Source organism: Pempheris klunzingeri, chromosome 11, assembly GCF_042242105.1.
Source record: "Pempheris klunzingeri isolate RE-2024b chromosome 11, fPemKlu1.hap1, whole genome shotgun sequence".
NCBI classification, from domain to species: domain Eukaryota; kingdom Metazoa; phylum Chordata; class Actinopteri; order Acropomatiformes; family Pempheridae; genus Pempheris; species Pempheris klunzingeri.
The window spans coordinates 21,587,894-21,608,178 of NC_092022.1; the positions used below are offsets into that span (position 1 = coordinate 21,587,894).

Sequence of the window (20,285 nt, forward strand, 5' to 3'; positions counted from 1 at the left end):
CAGCAAGTGTGTCAACTTGCTGAGCAATGCATGTGGGGTAGAGCCGCTGTCTTCAGTGAAAAGATTCAAAAGGATGCACAACAGGAGATTGACGTACCATGCCCATCCATCGTCCTGGCCTACAATCAAGCCATGTGGGGGATCGATCTCTCAAAGTCACGGCGCTGGTACATGCCCTTGTTTGGATACATCATCGGCGTGAGCATTGCTATGGCATGGCTTGAAATAGTCTGTGCTAGAGCCCCGGTGCTCAAATTAACAGCCTTACCTCCACTTTCTTGCCCCTCGGTGGACACCGTAGATTCCTTTGTGCTCACCTGTCCCAGCTGGAGCTCCATCCATCGTACCTCCACACAGCTCGTCCCAATTAACTCCCATCATGCCAACTGCATCTGGCACAGCTTCAAACACATCCTCACCAGTCGTGGTGCTCTTTAGACTGCTAACATCAAGCAGCTCCTCCGTAATGCAAAAGTGATCCTCATTAGTTATTAGCTGTGCTCTCATCGCACACTGCGTCTGAAACTTTCTTAATTCTGCCATTTTGGGTCACCTGTAGCACATTTCTTCTTCTATTACTCTTTTTATAGAGAAGCTGCCTCGTTCAAGACAGTTACTCCACCTAGTGGTGAGACTAAGAAGTACAACACAGTCCAGCGCAGGTTCCACTTGTGTGGGCCGTGTTCCAATACATTTTTAGAATTTCCTGCGGGCCAATGAAAATTGGCCCACGGACCACAGTTGACCCGCGGGCCATAGTTTGGACACCCCTGTTGTAAGTAATGCTATTTCAGCTGAGATCTGCCCTCTGTCAATGAGTTTTAAATGCTGCTCAAGTTCTCCTTCTGAGCGCCTGCTTACAACTGCAAAGACATGCAGAATAAATCTGCCACATTACCATTTCACCACTGCCTACCAGTTTACAGCTCTTTTAAGATAATATAAGATAAGATCAACTTTATTGATCCCGAAGGAAATTGTTTTAATTGCCTTCGGGATCAATAAAGTTGCCAGTGGTGTATGGTTAACTATCAGTGGTAGTTCATTTCATGTACTCAAGCACTGTACAGTTTTTAGGTACTTGTACTTAACTTCTCTGGAAAATACTGAACTTTTTACTTCAATAACGTATTTAATAACTTTAGTTATCATTTATTAGCCTGCATAATGAGTACGTCTAGTTTTGGTACTTTGAGTTTATTTTGACGCTAATACTTTTGCACTTTTACAAGTAAAGTAGAATTGAATGCACTTTTACTTGCAAAAGAGTGTGTTTACACAGTGGTATTGCTGCTTTTACTTGAGCCAAACATGTGAGCGCTCCTTCCACCACTGTTTACTACGCCTGACCCAGGATTATGTGCGTGTGCAGTTGGATAGCCATATTTACGACAGCGCCTGAACGCACCATTTCTTACAGTAAGGCTATCATGGCGCAGAGGAGGCCGGACAGACCAACGGCCATAAACTTCAATTTCAGCACCATTTGTAAAGTGTCAACGAGTCATACTCTGTAAAACAGTCAGCATCCAGTGAAGACGGATACTGGTAAGTCGGCTGAAGGCGACATGACCTGTTTTTGTCGGTCGGTAGGTTGACAGCAGCGTACACGATGTGTCCGATGGGAAAATAACGTTAGTAGCGTCGTATTAACATGACTACATTAGTTTTATGTTGTTTGGCGGTGAAAAGGAACAAAATCTCGTCTGCTCCGTCGACTATCACGAAGCTAAAATGGGCGTTTTGATATTTAGTCGTTACGTTGTGCGGAAAGATGATTAGCTAGCAAGACACAAGTTGCTAAGCAGTTTTTAACTCTGTGGTGTTGCGCTGTTAGCTTAGCACTGCGCTGTTTCTGATTATCTCTATGTGTGTGTGTGTGTGTGGCTTTGCTGCTAGCATCGAGTCTGCTTATCTCGCATTAGCTTCTACATTTGGATATTCTCCTGGACCAAACATGGCTTTGGAGAGTGAGGGTTTTTTGTGTGAGGCCTGCTATGTACGGCTGCATGGCCTGAGTGATGCAAATGTTTATTGAAACTTGTGACTGTGCCTCTTGTTGCGGGAGCAGGAATGAGAGGAATGCAGGGGCAGCTGTTTGTTTGATACGATCCCTGATGCTAAAACCTGATGTCCCGACATGAAACAAGCCCTCTGGATGCCCCTATTAAATACAGCCCGCCCTCTATTCATTAAACAAGGCTGATTTATCATTTTCTGTTAATTCCCCTGGCAGTGGCCGGACTGTGAGCTCAGCCATGGGAGGTTTAACCTGACCTGGTCAGGCTTCACTGAGCTGGTGACTGATGCTTTGGCAGGACATAGGAATGTACTGGAACTACACTCATCATGCACCTCTCATGTTGTTATATTTACAGTTAATATATCACACTGTATAATACAACTGGTGAACTATCATGCAAGCAGGTGTTAATTACTTCGAGGTAAATTCAAAAGACTTAATATAAGTAGTAGCAATGCATCATATTTTATTAGCTGATCATATGTTACATTTAAATGTTAAACTGAAAAGTGACCAGTAACTATATGAAATAAATGTAGTGGAGCACAGATGTACAATATTTCCCTTTTTAAATGTAGTGGAGTAGAAGAATAGTGGTTGAATACTATCAGCCTCCCCCCAGATGGTGTCTTGTCATGTCTGATTGCATAGTTCTGCAACCAAAAGTTCACTATTCTGATGAGACACTGTGATATCGGCACACCAAGAATACATCCGTCCATTAATTGTCATGCTGTCCCCCTTATCTGAGCTTTGTAGCTGCTAGCAGCCTCGTGCTGGCCCTCCTCTGTGGGGAATGGGATGAGCGTGGTTGCCTTTTTATGGCCAGGTCAGGCTCAGCTGTGGAGGACTGGGGGGTTTGTGTCACTCCGCTCTGATGGTTTGCCTTGTCCCCAGCAGCGTGCAGCTGTCTTAGTGTGCTTGTCGGCTCACCAGGAGCTGCGCTGCACCACACGGACCTGAGTACTGATATGGTGCAGAATGGGTTAACATGTTGAAAAGTTCGATGAAGATGTTTGTGATGTTGCAGAAAGAAAAAAAAGCCTTCATTTCATATCTTTTTTTCATGTATTCATTAATTTGATTTGCAAATGAAAGCATTAGATATGAATAGCCATGTTTGAACATGGTAATTCTGTAAACAGCAGAGCTATTCTGCTGTTGTGATTACTGATGCTGACATGACAAAAATGCAAAACTGTTCAAGCCTGTATGTAAATTGTCTCTGGTAGTAATTACAAGCCCCCACCAGCGAGGGGCAGCGCTAGCATTCAGCCTGGGAGATGGAGAACGCAGTGTGAGCGCCTACATGAAAACTGAGCCTGTTTTTCATTTTCAGTGTGGATAAACAACTTGGACTCTTGGAAGCCACATAGTTTTCTGAAGTCATGCCTTGCAGCGATTAAATCCAACCGAACAAGATCATTTTTATAAGATGATACTTTAATTTGTTTTGCATTGTTTTTTCATTGTTGTTGAGTCCTCTGCCCTTAAATTTCTTGCCTTCGTCCTTTCTTGCCCTTAAATTTCTTGCTTCTTGTTCTCTGTCAATTGGTCAGTTCACCACTTTGGTCCGGACTCACATATCTTAGTATCTATTTGCTAGGTTGATATGATATGTTGTACCATGCATGGTCCCCAGAGGATGAACGATTGTTCCTCTAGCGCCACCATGAGGTTAACATTTGTGGTTTTTGTATATCTCAGCAACTATTGGATGTGTTGCCATGAAATTGGGTTCACACATTGGAGTCCCCTTCAGGATTATTTTTCTAATAATTTTGTCGATACCTCAAGTTTTCATCAGGCCAAAATGTACAAAACTGATGACAATCCCATCAGCCTCAGCTGTACTTTATGCTTGATGCTAAGAAACTAAACTAAAGATGGTAACAACGCCAAACATTTTAACCTCGTCACTATGAGCATGTTGGCACGCTGACGTCAGATTTAACTTAAATCGTCGCTGTGCCTTAGCGCAGTCTCACATAGCACGTCTGTAGTCTCTTGGATGTCTTAATGCTGATTCAGTGGGCTCATTCAGTCTTACCGTCAAAGTAATTGCAGTTGAGTTGAGTTTCTATTTTCAGATTGCTTGCCTGTCAACAAATACTCTAGTAACATGGATCCCAAATACAGTCATCAGCCATTTAAAGGAATAGAAAATAATACACAGCACCCGTTCTCTAGAGTTTTGGCCATAACGTTGTTAAAGTCCTCTGACTAACATCATTGTACCTCTCTTGATACGTGATGACAGGGGACATAAGGTCCCATTCACCTGCATAGCCGGGTTGTGTGGGTCATACGCTGGCTGTTACACTGGTCTCTCTGTGCTCCTCACTCATAGAAGTGAGATAGTTTCCACCCTTGTACTGCTTTCCCCCCCGTCTCACCTCCCCTCTCTCCCTTCCCTGGAGAGTACAAATGTCTGTCAGCTATTCGCAGGGCTGGTTGGTAAACACACTGTAAGCTGCTCAGTACTTCTGAGTGTTGGTGTACTAAGCTTTGTTGAAAGATTTTGAGAAATCCACGCTTTGCTCTTTGTGACAACGTGTACTAAGAGATAAAACGTCTGAAGAACAGATGAAATCGTTTTTTTTTTTGGTTTTTTTTGGAAAGAACATTTTCAGTCTTGGTAACACTGAGCAGTGGGTGTAAGAAATCAGGAAAGCTCATCACGTCTGTGTAAGGAAATGTTATTATCCCCTCTAACACAAAGATGATCACTTGCACAGAAGTCAGGATGATGTGTCTGTTTCGTTGCCGGTCTGGGTTGTGAGGTCCCGTCTGCCCTTCAGGAGAGTAGTATGATCCCTCGCAGTGCTATGTGCACCACTGCATTGTTGGACCCTGGTGTGGAATGTGTGCTTTGGCCAGAGGAGCAGGGGCTTTGTTACAACCTTTAAACAAATCTCTGTAAAGAGATACCTGTGTATTTTGAGAAGGAATTATCATCTCTAAATATTGACAAGGATCTTAGATAGGCCTTTAATGCAGGTTCCTACCAACTCAATAGCAGCTTGTGTGTGAAGTGTGTTCAAGAGATTTTTACCTTGTGCTCTTTTTATCTTTTTGTGTCTAAGCAACGGCCAAATCTCAAAGATATACAGTTTAACGTTGATGTTAAGCAGGTACAATATTTCCAAGCTAAGATGTTCAGCATCTCAGTTTAGCATGTTAGCAAGACTAACCTGTCCCTGCACTGAACACAAATGGAAACACAATGGGAATGCCATAAGTTTTGGAAGTATTTGGCAGCAAGGTGTTGAACAAATAAGGGTTTTGATCAGGGAATGGCACTACATTGAAAATTAATGGATCACCAGTGATCTCGCCATTCATCTTGAGAGGGAAATGTGTGTCTGTAGGGGTCTCCAAGGATGGTAGGATTTGTCCTCTGGTGATCGTCAATGTCTGCAAAGAAATGTAAATAAATTTTGAGATATTTCACTGGATGTGTTCTGCGAGGTAAAATGGCCACTTTTGTCAATGGTGTCTGGTGGCTTTCAGAGGAGTGATATAACAGCTGTTTCTGGTTAAACAAAAAGGATCTCACAGGTCTGTCTCCGTAGGGATCCTTTCTGTAATGTTGTTAGACTTAAAATAATCATCTGAGCCTGTCAGTGTCAAAAACAAGAACTTTTAGTGTGCTACTTTTACTGGAGCAGCTGGCCGAAAAGATTACATTACAGCCATTTTAGCCTGTTTGCCACCCGCTTTTGAGGCAATCTAGTTGACCAGTTCCAAAACTCTTTGTATCTATCAGCCACTTTGAACTGAAATATTAAAAATAGGGACCAGGTTTAAAAATACCGGAGTTCTGCTTTTAACAAGTCGATTAGAAGTATATTCTTGACACTTGAGCCGTCTCTGTGCCTGTTTGTCTGCTGTGATCAGAGGCAGGTCTTTGCTGCTGAGGTACTTTGGTAAGCTGGTTGCAGAATATTATGACAGGCAGCTCTGTGTTTGGACTGTTGCTGTGCTGATGGTGGCGAGGAGGCCCGGGCTCAGCTGGCTCCTCTCTCAAAGACCACTCACTTATGCTGACTGACCACAGAGACATACCAGTGGGGGGGGTTTATACTCTCGCCACAGCGTCAGCCCACGGCATGTTAGGTGTTCTCCCCTAAACTCCCCCCCACCCTTGCCTGGAAATGGACACTGCTGGTGTATTTATAGCCCCCAAGCACAAGCGAGCTCTCTTTCTTAAACACGGGTAAGGAGCTGGTCATATTCACCAGAGTCGTGCTGAGCTTCGCTGTCGTATAATCTCGTACGCTCTCACTTTGCTTGTGAAACGTTCCTGGAGGGGTTTGTCAGGTAGGGGAATGAGCGGTTTGGGTTTATTTATTTAAAAATTCTTGGTTTATTTGAGTCAGCAGTGTGTTACATTGCTTACATGTTTGTTTGTGTAATCTCTAAAATAACCGATATTTACAAGTGAAGTTAACTGATTAGAAATTCATTTCATCTGGCACTGAAGTTCTAGAAATGTAAATTCATGCATCTCTTTTGCTTTTAAACATCATCGTAGCCTTTTCTCAAGTCTGTCACCGTTTCAGACCACAGTGTGTAGATTCACGTTCGACAGTGATATATATGTTGAAGTAGTTAATTCATTCGTCAACCAACAGAAAATTAATCTGCAGAAATGCCTTCTCAGTTGTGAGGATTCGCAGCTTTTCTTGATCCTAAGTGACGTAGACCAAATATCTTGAGGTTTTAGACAGGTGCTTGGTCAAAACAAGCAAATTATCTAAAAATATCTACTTGGGCTTAAGGAAACTGTGATGGGCATTTTTCACCTTTTTATGATATTTTATAGACCAATTGTAGAACACTTACTTGATAAATCAAGAAAAACATAAACACATTAATTGATAATGGAAATAATCCTTATTTGCAGCCCTACATGGTATGTAACATGATGTTTCTGATCTGGTTTAGATGAAAACAGCATTCTGAGCACAACCATCGGTAACTGAGACACCCAGAGAGAGGAGAGATGGAAAAGCCAGCCTTGCAGACACAACCTTCCACCCTGCCTTTTTTCGACACGGCCCATGCCTTCAACCTGCTGCGGGGAATCCATGAACTCCGCGCCGAGCGGAAGTTTTTCGATGTGACTCTGTGTGCAGAGGGCCGCGAGTTCCACTGTCACCGCACAGTGTTGGCCGCTGCCAGTACCTACTTCCGGGCTATGTTCGCAGGAACTCTGAGGGAGAGTGCCATGGACCGGGTGGTTCTACACGAGGTGTCAGCTGAGCTCTTAGGTCTGCTGGTGGACTTTTGCTACACGGGACGGGTCACGGTGACTCAGGACAATGTGGATGTCCTGCTGAAGACGGCTGACCTGTTTCAGTTCCCCTCAGTCAAAGAAGCCTGCTGTGCTTTTCTGGAACAGCGGCTGGATGTTTCCAACTGCTTAGAGATCCAGGACTTTGCAGAGGCCTACGCTTGCCGAGAGCTGGCGACCAGCGCTCGCCGTTTCGTCTTAAAAAACATAATGGAGCTAGCTAAAGGGACGGACTTTGAGCGGTTGCCATGGAAGCGCCTCCTTGAGTATGTGTCTGAAGATGAGCTTTGCGTGGACAAAGAGGAGACCGTTTATCAAATTGCGGTGCGCTGGGTGAAGGCTGACCTCCAGCGGAGACTTCACTACTGGCCCGAGCTCCTTCAGCAGGTCCGACTCCCCTTCGTCAGGAGATTCTTTCTGCTGGCCCATGTAGAGAGCGACCCACTCGTCTACCTTTCACCCACCTGCCTCCGCATGGTGAACGAAGCTCGAAGCTTCCAGTCCTGTGAGTATGACCGCCACGACCGGCCCTGCCACCGCATGCGGCCACGGCCGTCCACGGGTCTGGCAGAAATCCTGGTGGTGGTAGGAGGCTGCGACCAGGACTGTGACGAGCTGGTCACAGTGGACTGTTACAACCCCCAGACTGGACAGTGGCGTTACCTTGCTGAGTTCCCCGACCACCTGGGAGGAGGCTACAGCATTGCTGCCCTCGGAAACGATATGTATGTCTCAGGTAAGTTATTTAAGGATGTTCAAATACCTTTCTACACACCTTTTCAACAGATATTTTGTATGGAAGGGCAGTGGTTGGCATCCAAAGCCAAGAGGTCTTATATGAAACCCCAGATGTCATTATTGTTTATCGATATGATCATAGAAAATGGTTATACTGTATATAAATGTAGCACAGGGGATAATGTACTCCATTATACAGTTGATGGAGTAAACTATGTCAATCACACATTCAACCTAAAATGATTGTGGTTCCTTCCATTCTGTGTGTTTCTGTCAGTCAGAGTTCAGTTTTATTTGGTGTCCAGCTCATGAAGAACAAGTCACAGTCAGTGTGCACTGGTTACAGAGGCTGTGTGCATCAGATTCACTGTACTGTGAAGGCTCCAGACGGTAGATTTCCATTCCCGCTCCTTCATCTTATGAAATGGCCGTCTGGCTGTGCTTATTAATAAACTGCAGGCTCTTTGGCGGGTGGCTCTATGTGGGAAGGAGGTGAAGTGAGGCAGGACATGGTGTGCTGCCAGGACAGTAGTGGTGTTATGATCATCGTCGTCATCTTCATTAGCATTGACTGGCCTGTGCTGAAAACAATGTTTCCCTTAAGAAATCATTCCAGACCTTCACTCACAGTTTGTCTCCTGCAAGACGGCACATTTAGCCGCCTTAGCTCACTCCTCGGATGACAGAAATAACAGCAGCACATGATTACATAGATAAGCACTGACATGCAGATTTAGTTTTTAGAACCTTTGATACAGTCAATTGAAATAAGATATTACTGTTAATATATTTGGTGTCAGGGCTACTTTACATCAGAATAGAAATATCCTTGAAACTTTCAGAAGGTACACTGTTTTTGATGGGCAACAAGAACATCCAAGATGGTCTTTACTCTCAATCTGAGTTAAAGACAGAGAATGAACAACTTAAAATATCAATTAGATTTTTAAAATGTGGGCCCATATTTCCTTCTTATTTTTAAATGTGAAAGGTCTTGACTTTTGAGATGATCACTACACTTGGCGTAGCTCGGATTTGGAGGAAGATTACAGATTTTGTTTGCAAATAGATCTACATTATCCTAAAAATTTCAACATACTGTTCGCTACATGATGTCAGAAAAATCTTCCTGAACTTCTGAATCCTGTATGTTTAAAACTAGTGTCTCGTTCTGAGTGAGGGTGTTTCAGTTTCTGCTAAATTTGGAGTTCAGTCATAGACTGGGATGGGGTCTATATTACAAACTGCTTTATCATTTTATATATTTACCTGTCGCCCAAATAAAGTAATTTCAAACAAATTGAAATGAAAAGCTACCATAATGAGCTATTTATGGTTTTAATTTAGACGTGTAGGATTTTTTTTTCATTTACTCTTTAACCGTGGGACACAGCTAATCATTAACATTAAACATTGAGATTTTTATATTTTGATAAATTTTTTATTTTGCATAAATATTGGAAAAATATCCATATTGATATCACTACATATTACCCAACCCTAATGTTGTTCTATTCTGCTGTGGAAACGGTATTCAATTAAATTTCCTGTACAGACAAACCAAAACGGTTATTTCACTGTGTAGTATGTGTTGTACACCTTGAGGCTAATCAGCAGCAGCAGCAAGTAAACATACCATGACGCCTACATAAATCTTTGAGACAACATGTCCGTGTGCTCCAGGTGGCTCTGATGGCTCTCGGCTCTACGACGGCGTGTGGCGTTACAAGTCCAGTGTCAACGAGTGGACAGAGGTGTCGCCCATGCTGAAGGCCCGTGAGTACCACAGCTCGTGTGTGATGAAAGGTCAGCTGTACGTGGTGGCGTCGGACAGCACCGAACGCTACGATCACGCTCTGGACTGCTGGGAGGCCCTACCGCCCATGCTGCACGCCATGGACAACTGCTCCACCACCACGTGTGGTGGGCGCCTGTATGCCATAGGGTCACTGACCGGGGAGGACACCATGGCCATCCAGAGCTACGACACAGACAACAACCGCTGGTCCATGGTCAGCTGTGGACAGCTGCCCCCATGGTCCTTCACCCCGAAAACGGTGACCCTCAAAAGCCTCATCTACTTTATCAGGTGAGTTTTACATCTGAACCAAACCTCTTTACTTTTATTTCCCATTATTCCATCTGAGGACCCCGTCTTACTTTAAGAGATTGATTGTTTCACTTGGAGTACATTTACTCCAGCACTGTACTCAGTGTTTCCATTATATGCTGCTTCATACTTCTGCTCGACTACATTTCAGTATTGTACTTTTTACTCTGCACTGCATTCATTTGATAGCTTTACTTACAAGTTACTTTTCAGATTGAGATGTTAAATAAAAGAATAGCATTGGCTTATAAAAAAAATACTAACACACTGCTAAAGATCAAACACCTTTTTGGGTCTTTATAAAGAAGCAGTGCCTAGTTGAGGCAGTTCACCAAAAGAGACCTGGAGGAAACTATCTAAAACTGTACATGAAGTAGTTAAAAGTAGCTCCACCTCGATCTGTAAAATGCTGCATATACATTGCATATTAATAATGTAATTTCTATTAACATAACTGGGGTATAAGTAGGATTTTAAATGAATATTCTGAGAAAGGCATGTAGACTAAATCATCAAGTAAACAGTCATTGTGTTGTTTTACCACATGAGTGCGCCAAAGTACTCATATAGTCTTTTCCTGCTGGGAGACATGAGAAATCTAGATTGTACTACTAGACTTATTGACTTAAGAGACTAATGACTTAACACTTTGTCAAATACACAATCAATGTACTAAATGTCATGATCGAGTTATTGAAGCGAAAGCCCATAATGCGAAGATCAGATGAGTTAAAATTCAGGTGTCTGTGTATTATTTCCAGCTTTACATTTTTGGTTCTTGGGGCCATTTATTGACAGATTACAATTTTAGACATGCATTACTTACATTGACTGCTGATAAGTTTAGAAATGCAGTTACATGTCAAATATTGGAAGCATATTATTGATGATTTACATGGCCAGAAAGAAATATCTCTTAATAATCCATCGTTTTCTGCATGAATCCATGTGAAGTAATGGTCGTTTTGGCAGCAGCTTGACTTGTGCGTGTCTCTATTTGTAGGGACGACTCAGCCGAGGTTGATGTTTATAACCCCCAAAAGAACGAGTGGGACAAAATTAGTCCGATGACCCAGGTTTGTATTTCACATGTGACACTTGTTGGCTAACATGCTTTATTGGCATTTAATAATTCTGACTTAGCACCATAAACTTCTAAAACAAAGCCAGATAATTCAACAAATGCATACCACTGTGTGTGAAAAGAAACATAAAGCTTCACAATTTTCCTTTAATCTTTAATCAGTTGGTTAAAAAAAGAACTTTGGTCCATGGCTTGTGTGGTTAAAGGAAAAGTATAAAACTTAATGTTATTACACTGCCTGCACACGACCACAGATCCTGTATTATGTCTTTATGTATTCACGTTCATGTTTAATTTTACTACTTCCTGTTATGTTTTTGCAACACAAACTACAATTTCCTCCCTTGTTAAAACATGTTTTAATCCAGGTCCATGTTGGAGGCAGTGTGGCAGTCCTCGGCGGTAAACTGTATGTGTCTGGTGGTTACGACAACACGTTTGAACTGTCGGATGTGGTGGAGGCCTACGACCCGGCCACCCGCACATGGACCCTTGCTGGACGACTACCTCAGCCGACCTTCTGGCACGGCAGCGTCAGCATATTCCGGCAGTTCATGCCCCTGGTGTCCAGTGCGTTTGAACCTACCGACACGCCTGAGTCCAACGCCATTCACTTGCACCGGCACCAGCGTCACCAAGCGCTTCACAATCTCAACAACAATCTAAACCAAAACCAGAACCAGGATGTGAACCCAGCGCACTGAGTTTGGACCTGTTTCTCTTTGTGTCCCCCCCTCCCTCCCCCCATTGTGCCATGAGTAGTGCACCTCATCACGACGCTAAAGTTGTTAAAGGCAGAAGACTGAGCATGTACAAAGTAGTCTGAGCTCCTTCTAATCCACTTGACTGCCAAGCTGTCGTACTGATAATCACTCAAGTGTGTTGACTGAATGAATTACAGAAAGGCCTGCTGGTGTTTCTGGTCCCAGTTTGTTATCACTGTGCAGGAAATGGTACCAGATGGGCTCCAATGGAAAAGTTAAGGGCTGCCTTCATGCTCGTGTGGGGGAACCAAACCAAAGCAAAACAAGCGGTCATTAGAGCTGCAACGATCGGTCAAATAATCGATTAGTTGATCAACAGAAAAATAATTGGCAATTAATTGGCTTAAGTCCTTTTTCAAGCAAAAATTTGATTCTCAGTTGTGAAAATTAGCGGCTTCTCTTGACTTTTGCACTACAATAAATCTTATTATTTAAATATAGTTAGAAAAATGTCTCTCCTGGAAGTCTTTCATAGTGTTGCATTTGAATGTTGTTCACAAGAAAAGTAATAGAAGGGCAGAGCTTGAGAGAGAAAAAACATGCGTCCCCTCCCATCTAGGCACACTTTCAATAAATCGTAAACGTCTCCTTCACTACAGTGAGCGAGAACCACTGTTGTAGTGGATGTTTTTTCCCCCCATTGGCCACAAAGAGCAGTAACAAGCCCACTCCACACAGGAAAAAATCCTGGAAAAGCTGCACAGAGGTGACATTTATGCTTTGTGCTCGTTTCCACCATGTTTTTGTGTTACAAGAGAAGAGACGTGAAGGATTCTGACTAGCTGGTTAACCTCCCACTCCTTCAATAAGGAGCAGCACACAGCTGCCTCCCTGAGCGCCTCTATGTGACCCATCTGGGACCGTCTCCCACACAAGGGGGGAGACGGCCTCCAGCGGGGCCAGGTGTTTCTGGCTCTGGACATCTGTGTTAGCAGTGAATTCCACTGAATAGTTTTTTCTGCAAACATGATACATTCTAATTTGAAATACTTCTTTTACAGTCTGTTTGCTGGGCTTGTGGAGTCCTGTTGCATATGTTAAGAAAAAATCTCCGATCAACTGTCGCCAGTCAAGTTGCATTGTGGGTGATGTAGGCATCAAGTTTTGTTTAGGAAGAATAATGTGTGGAATGCAGAACAGATTTCTGGTTCTTATGCATCGATTCAGATCCCTTCCTTAAAGAAACTGTCCACTGTGAGCCTGTGCAGCACTAATTTGGTAGAGTGCTCTTTTCAAGCCCAAAGGAGATCAATATTTGGTCAGAAACAACAATAATCTGTTGACATTCCAAAAACATCGGCAATCCCATTTGATAGCTGGCACCAAACCGACATAATGCCTGAATAGATTGGGTTGAAATATCTTCTACTCAAAGATGTGCAGAGTAATCTTCTGTCGTCACGGTTATAACTTCAGGATGGTTGCATGCGTCTTGTACCAGGTTGACACTCTATAGCTCGTGATAACTTGTACATCAGCCTTTATATCCACCAGTCGAATGTGCATGAAGAATCTTGTTTTCCTAGTATTTACGGAAGTTTTACTGTTTTGTATGTTTATTTATGACTATATTTGTGCCGTGGTTGCTTTGGATGTCCCCGCCTATTGGTAAATGTTGGTGATGGGTCACCAGTCACAACTGGAAGTGCAAAAGAATCTCAATTTGTTCTCATGTAAAATTATTTTTGCTTTAATGGTGATAGTATTTTTGAGTGTTTAATGTTAATGAGTCATTGTTTTCTTAGTTTTCATACAAGTTTGTGATGTTGAATCAGTTTTGTAAATACAGTATGTTCTTAACCATATGTATGTGTTTGTATAATGTTTACAGTGTGGTTACTACAAATGAAACCGCAGGCAGGTCTGAGACTTTATTCTGCTGAGTCACATTAGACGAGCTGTTTGCAGGTTGCAGATATATTTTGTTTTAACAATGGACAGTAGTTTTGCGGCCAAGTGTGAAAAGACAAATGCATTAAGTTTTTTATGAATAGCAAGAGTAAGCTAATGTGTTCACCTATAAAGCTGTATATTTCAACATAAAACCACTAGCCTGTCTTCATTCCAAGGAAGTTCTCATGTGTGGAAACAAACATTAAAGGTGCCCCGTGGAGTTACAAACAAACTCTACATCTGCGGTCAGTGAATCTTAACCAAAACACACTGCGTGCTCTCTTCAGCTCTGACAAATGTGCTGAATGCATTTCCCTCTGAATTATTTGTAAAAAATAATCCTCGGTTGCTTTTCTGTGACAAAGCAGGGACCCACGCATTGCTCCATAGATACATACAGGATACCTTTAAACGGGGCCTCTTCATAGAAAAGATTCATCATGTATCTGGCCTGGATAAGACCTCTACAGTCAGTGTCCCTACTTTAGCTCTCCATAGATGGAAGCATCCACTTTAAGTAGAAGCTATTTGCTTTTCATGCCAAGAGTTAGATGAGAAAACTGATAAACCACACCAAACTGCAACTATCCATGCATCCATCCATTATGTTTTCCAAAATATCAAACTATTACTTTAACACCTTCAGTGACAAAACTGACCACTGTGCAGCTGCAGTAGGCACATTGATAAAAGGAGGCTTAACAAAACAAGCCCCAAAATATCATTATTCACATTCAAACAGCCTCCACAAGCGTGCAGTTCACTTACTGTGGTAAGTACTGAAAGCATGAGAAGTAGTTGCTGCTCTTCTTTTGCATCGAAGTCTATAGACTCAGCAGTTGCTCACTTTGCTGCAGTTTCACCTTTGGATCTGTAAGGCACAAATGTTTTAGGCTGTGCCTCATCACATTAAAGTGCTTCTCATTTTGGACGTGGTCCTCACAGTAACCTTCATTTAACCTGTTCATTTAGTCCTCAGGTTTTACTCTCCGATATATTCTCGACAATTCCCTCCATATCCACCGTGGACTCGTACGCCTCGGCCACCAGCTGTGTTTGCTGCAAGACTTCTGGCACAGAGAAACTCTCCACTGCCTCGACCTGTCCCAGGCTCTGATTGGACACCACCTCCTCCATCACGGCGTCACTCGACTCGATCACCACCCTCACTATGCAGCTAGAAGTGAGGCCTGCGACAGAGTCGGGCTCCGGGTTCCTGAGTTCCTGTAGGCCGGCGGCCTCTGGGACGTAATCCGTCTCCTCTGCTATCAGTGAGGCCTCGACTGCTTCGGTAGCTTCGCTCTCACCAGGACTTTGGTCCACATCCTGCACTATCACGTTCCTTAGTTTTCTCTGCCGGGGGTTGTAGTTCTCAGTGCGTTTGTGGATTTGAATGTGTCGTCTCAAGTGTGCCTGGAAGAGAGAGGATGCAGAGATGTGAGGGCTGGATGAATTTTGGGGGTAAGATTCATTCAGCTTCAGTAGAGATGAAATAATTAGTGAATTATTCCATTAATTAATCTGCACTATTTTAATAGTTGATTTACGGGCTAAAGTGACTGGTAGGTTCAACAACTTTTGGAAGTGCTCCAGTGGACCCTTACAGAAATAGCTGTTCAGTTGCTCAGTTAAAAGCCACCAGACTCCATTGACAAAACAGTAATTTTACACAGGACATTTGAATAGTAATATGAGCCTGTCAGTGGCAAAAACGAGCACTTTTAGTTGAACGTACTTTGATTGGATGCTATTTCCCTGAAGGATTACAGTGCAGCCATTCCAGCCTGTTTGCTGGAGCAATTCCAGACGGTTTTGTACCTACTAATCATTTTGATACCAAAATAAGCGAATAAAAACACAGATTTATGAGGATTTCCTTAACAAACGTTATACAGAGGAAACAATGAAGACCATTACACAGACACCGAACGCATTCAGACGCTGATTCTACTTCACACAAAGGCTACCGTCCCTGTCCATAAAAGAGTGACACAAAAAGGATTACTGTGTGAACACTGGCTGTGAAACATAGCTCCCCTGCACCTGTAGCAGCCTTAGTGGCCCAATGGATAAGGCACTGGCCTCCTAAGCCAGGGATTGTGGGTTCGAGTCCCATCTAAGGTATGTAGCAGAGTGGCGCAGCGGAAGCGTGCTGGGCCCATAACCCAGAGGTCGATGGATCGAAACCATCCTCTGCTATAGCAGTTCTTTAACAAAGGCTTACAATGAAGACATAACTTTAGGTTATAGCTGACAGATGTGTTGTTTGACATTTCATAGAGCAAAAAACGAGCTCCCACCTGCCGAGTGAACTTGTAGCCGCAGTCTATACACTCGAACTTCCTCATGCCCTTATGGCGACGCAGATGAACGCGAAGCTGCTCCCTCGCTGGTGAAACACAAGAAGAGTCTTTAACTCCACGCTGCCCAAACATGATGTGTTTGCTGATAATCAGACATAAATCACAACCAGCAGTGTGTGTCTCACCTTTGAAGGTTTTGCCACATATGTGACAGCAGTGGGGCCGGCCCTCCTCGTGCTTGCTGGCCTTGTGGCGGACGAGGGCGCCTTTCTCTGTGAAACGCTGCTCACAGACATCACAGCTAAAAGGACGCTCGCCAGTGTGCGTCCGGTTGTGTTTATCTAGACTGGCTGGTGTTAAAAAGACAGTTATTAATTCAATAACTTCTCAAGTGAAAGTGAGTGACTGTGTGATTCAGTTCATAATTACACTGTGAGCTACGACTTGAGCCCCATTTTTTCTGGTTTACTGGTATATTTGTTTACAGGCACCATCAGAAATAATGGCAAATGAGCAGTGGTGTTATGTAGACGACAGCAGACCAGGAAGGACAGTCATCACCTTGCGTCCTGAAGGTTTTGCCACAGAGATGACACTGGTATGGCCTCTCACCGCTGTGTATACGCAGATGCATGTTCAGGTTGTTCTTCTGGGAGAACGCATGGCCGCACAAGTTACATACAAACGGGCGCTCATTTCTGTAAAGCAGACGAAACAAAAAAATGACTCCAACAATCTGTCCCATGTCATTTAAAAGGTAGGTGTTGTGGAGTTGACCAGAGCAGTAACGTAGTAAAGCTCCACTACCTGTGAATGGCTTTGATGTGCATCTGCAGGCCGTTCCGACTGGAGGCTCGATGGCCACACTCCTCACACACAAACGGCTTTTCGCCTCGATGTTTGGCTGCTTCATGCACACGCAGCTCTGTCCGAGTTAAGAACGTTTTGGGGCACTGGGGACACTAAGAGATAAAACTTTGTTTTGACAAAAGCAAGACTACAAGCCTTGAAAAGACTATTTACTACAGGTGCATCACCAGAAAGTTAAAGTCTCATTGAAACACTTACTGCATGCGGTTTGGGATAACCATGGACCTTCATCATGTGTATTGTCAAGTTTTTCTTGTACATGAACTGTTCAGAACACGTTGAACACTAAAAAAAACAATGAAGGTATTTTTTTAAAACTAATCACAGCTTATTGTGTGCTATGTTTCTTATGTTTAACAAATGTTAGGCTCTACCTTGTGGGGCATATCTCCTGTGTGGGACACAACGTGCAAACGTAGCTCTTCTTTTCCACTGAATGTTGAGGAGCATGTCAGGCAGGTGTACGTCTGTAATTTGAACACAGCATAGACACTGGTGTTGTACTTTGTGGGATCTGACTTGATATCAAAGACAGATAAGAGCTCCTCCTCACCTGTACTCGAGCACAGTCTCTGATCTCATGAATCAAAAGATTCTCCTTTCTGAAGTACCTCTTTCCACATTTAAGGCAGCCAAAGGGCCTCTCCCCTGTATGCCGCCTGTGAACAAGACACCTTAGTGACTATTCTTTTAACAGTAATTTGAAGGGAAAATAAAGAAGACGTATACCTGTTGTGGACTTTCAGGTAGTATTTGCTCTTAAAGGATTTGTCGCAGATGGGACACTGCACAGATTCCTTCTTGGAGTCTTCTTCCACAGCCTCGCCGTTCTCGTTTTGGTCTGTTTTGGTCTGGGCCTTGCGCTTCCGTGCTGTTGATGTGGATGGAGCTAAGGAGCTGGGCTCGGCAAAGGGCACGTACTCCTCATCTGTGTCCTCAGCGATGGCCTCCAAATCCCCCACGTCATCGTCTTCTTCTGCTTCGTCAGTTACCCGTCTGTCGCCATTGTCGTTTACACCAATCTGCAACTGTAAAAAAAAACATGTGTGTATGACAACCACCATTATTATTTACACAGTTATGTGTAGTAGCAGATGTCTAATCACTGTAATGTGTTTCCCTGCATGTGCTCTTTATTCTACCTCTGTTTCTCCTGTCGGCTCGTCTGGGTTTTGGTTCTCCACAACAACACCAACACTTTCTCTCTCCAGGGGAATAAGTGGAGCCTTCTTGCTGGCTTTTTCAGGGGGGGTAAAATCAGTAGTGGGGCTCTCGTCAGTCACCAGTCGCCTGGGCCCCTTCACTACACGACCAGACCGGGTGGTGGTGGAGGTGGAGGTGGAGGTGGCGGCCATGCTAAAATCAGCTGTGGCACTATGAAGGCTGGACTCATCTTTTGTGATAGTGAGCAGGTTCTCCTCCTTGACTGAACAATGAGGGGTTGTATCTGACGTGGACTTTCTAGGTCGGCCTCTTTTACGCTTTAAAGGCACAGGATCCACAGAGGTTTCCTTGAACTGCTGACAGAGTGCAAGTGCCTCGGGCACACACAGGCTGACTGCTGCATGCCGCACCTTGTCGAGGTTGTTGGGATCCAGCTTCAGCTCTCCGGTGTAGACGAAGTTCAGGAGCAGCTCCAGGCCATCATTGGGGCACTCCTGAAGGCAGAACTCCATGCATGTTGCAGTGGGCATGTTGGACTGTTGGAACAGTTCACTGAAGCAGGCGAGGATGTTGCGATGGGCCAGGTAGACCACCCCACCTCCCACGTTCAACACTGCATCACAAAACCTCCCTACCGTCCTCTGCTGGTTGAGGGCCGACAGGACACGCTGTGCATGGCTGCTCTCTGCTGGTGGCATCCCTCTGGCTTCACTGTGGAACGCTGCTGCAGGATACACAGGGACATTATATACTGTTTGTACATAAAGTAACTTCTCACATTACCCACAGTTTGACAATGTATGTCAAGTGTACTTACAAGTATGTAAGTGAGGCTGTAAATAATTAATTTTATCATATGCCAGTTACTCTATTAATGAATCAGTTCATTTGTCTGTAAAATGTCAGAAAATAGTAAAAAATGACTTTTTCACTGTCCCATAGGTGACATCTTCAAACTCACTGTTTTATCTGATCATCGGTTCAAAACCAAAATGTGTTCCACTTACTGCCGCATATGTCGAAGAAAAGCAGTAAATGTTCACATTTAAGAAACAAACATTTGGGAAAAAAAAGTTAAGAATGATCAAAATAATAATTGTTTGAGCTCTAAAATAAAGGTTGTATGTTGTCATACATTATTGTTTATACCTGTGCATATGTGTGTATTTTAGACCTGCTCCCCCGTACATAATAGCTGTTTGTCTGCTGTGTGTATCATCCTAGAGTTGATTAGAAAAATTATTAGTAACCGTTTCATTCTTATGATGATTCATTGATGATGATGATAATAATAATACTAATAATAATAAACAGTCTAAGTCATTTAAGGGGGGGAAAGCATCATATAATAATAATAATGATAATAATAGGATTAAATAATCGATAATGAGAATAACAGTTAGTTGCTGCCCATGACCCTCCTGTACATTTGTATGCAAGCACAGTGTGTTAAAACCAGTCACATTCCTTGTATGTCCAAACATACTGGGCCATTAAAGCTGATTCTGACCATTTCACAGCTATGAGGCAGCAAACAGTTCTAATGTAGACTTCATGTGACTTTGTACATACATGAAAGACTCTAAATATAAATATTTAGGACAGCTTGATATCAGATTAAGCCACCCACTTCCTAAAACTGTAGCTAACAGAATTACATTTGTGTCAATCATTGCTACCACATTAAATATGGTGAATATTAAATAAAGTCTACATACTCTGTGTTATATTTTTTCCCGGAGTGGCCGTATTTCTAAAGTAGAGATTGCTTTTCTTAAAATTATTGCAAACCCCTAGCTACCTACGCACCTCGACGTTTATTTCCTAGCACATATTTTAAGACGCTCCCTTAGCACGGTACGCACCCGACAGCTGCATCTTGATACACACACCTGCAGTGTCGATAAAACCTCATTATTTACTCTCATTTGTCGAGGAGCTGCACCCGCTTCTGGTGTAACTTACTGTAAATAGTTTGAAATCGTAGCAAAGCGGCTACATGCACCTTCTTTTCGTTTCTTGTAGGCCCTTAAAAAC

The 20,285-nt window shown here is 43.3% G+C and overlaps 2 protein-coding genes and 1 non-coding gene across 4 annotated transcripts; 2 read left to right on the plus strand and 1 right to left on the minus strand.

The window, feature by feature from the left end:
* The first annotated feature begins 1,431 nt into the window (after positions 1-1,431).
* Positions 1,432-14,063, plus strand: klhl21 (kelch-like family member 21). Of its 2 annotated transcripts, none has more exons than XM_070839436.1 (5): positions 1,432-1,548; positions 6,974-8,058; positions 9,744-10,149; positions 11,174-11,246; positions 11,623-14,063. In XM_070839436.1, exons 2-5 carry the CDS (start codon positions 7,032-7,034, stop codon positions 11,956-11,958), a joined length of 1,842 nt encoding a protein of 613 aa, XP_070695537.1. In that variant the 5' UTR covers positions 1,432-1,548; positions 6,974-7,031; the 3' UTR covers positions 11,959-14,063. The 2 variants fall into 2 exon arrangements, with proteins under 2 accessions (XP_070695537.1, XP_070695535.1); XM_070839434.1 differs by lacking the exon at positions 1,432-1,548 and adding an exon at positions 6,250-6,346.
* A 5-nt stretch (positions 14,064-14,068) lies between these two features.
* zbtb48 (zinc finger and BTB domain containing 48) lies at positions 14,069-20,270 on the minus strand. The gene is made up of 11 exons (XM_070839437.1): positions 20,141-20,270; positions 18,227-18,972; positions 17,814-18,112; positions 17,638-17,743; positions 17,459-17,551; positions 17,283-17,369; positions 17,022-17,176; positions 16,776-16,912; positions 16,400-16,564; positions 16,212-16,300; positions 14,069-15,324 (listed from the first exon to the last, which is right to left on the minus strand). Exons 2-11 carry the CDS (start codon positions 18,944-18,946, stop codon positions 14,887-14,889), a joined length of 2,289 nt encoding a protein of 762 aa, XP_070695538.1. The 5' UTR covers positions 18,947-18,972; positions 20,141-20,270; the 3' UTR covers positions 14,069-14,886.
* Positions 15,963-16,035, plus strand: trnar-ccu (transfer RNA arginine (anticodon CCU)). The gene has a single exon. It is a non-coding gene; the product is annotated as a tRNA-Arg (tRNA).
* Positions 20,271-20,285: the final 15 nt, after the last annotated feature.

Excerpts from the sequence above, each read along its gene's own strand:
- zbtb48 (XM_070839437.1), bottom strand. The coding sequence starts at position 18,946 with ATGCCACCAGCAGAGAGCAGCCATGCACAGCGTGTCCTGTCGGCCCTC. Across the intron at positions 17,744-17,813 it reads TACCTGAAAGTCCACAACAG|GCGGCATACAGGGGAGAGGC; the intron begins GTATACGTCTTC and ends TCTTGTTCACAG. Across the intron at positions 16,565-16,775 it reads CAAAACCTTCAGGACGCAAG|CCAGTCTAGATAAACACAAC; the intron begins GTGATGACTGTC and ends TTTTAACACCAG.
- klhl21 (XM_070839436.1), top strand. The coding sequence starts at position 7,032 with ATGGAAAAGCCAGCCTTGCAGACACAACCTTCCACCCTGCCTTTTTTC. Across the intron at positions 8,059-9,743 it reads AAACGATATGTATGTCTCAG|GTGGCTCTGATGGCTCTCGG; the intron begins GTAAGTTATTTA and ends CGTGTGCTCCAG. Across the intron at positions 10,150-11,173 it reads AGCCTCATCTACTTTATCAG|GGACGACTCAGCCGAGGTTG; the intron begins GTGAGTTTTACA and ends CTCTATTTGTAG.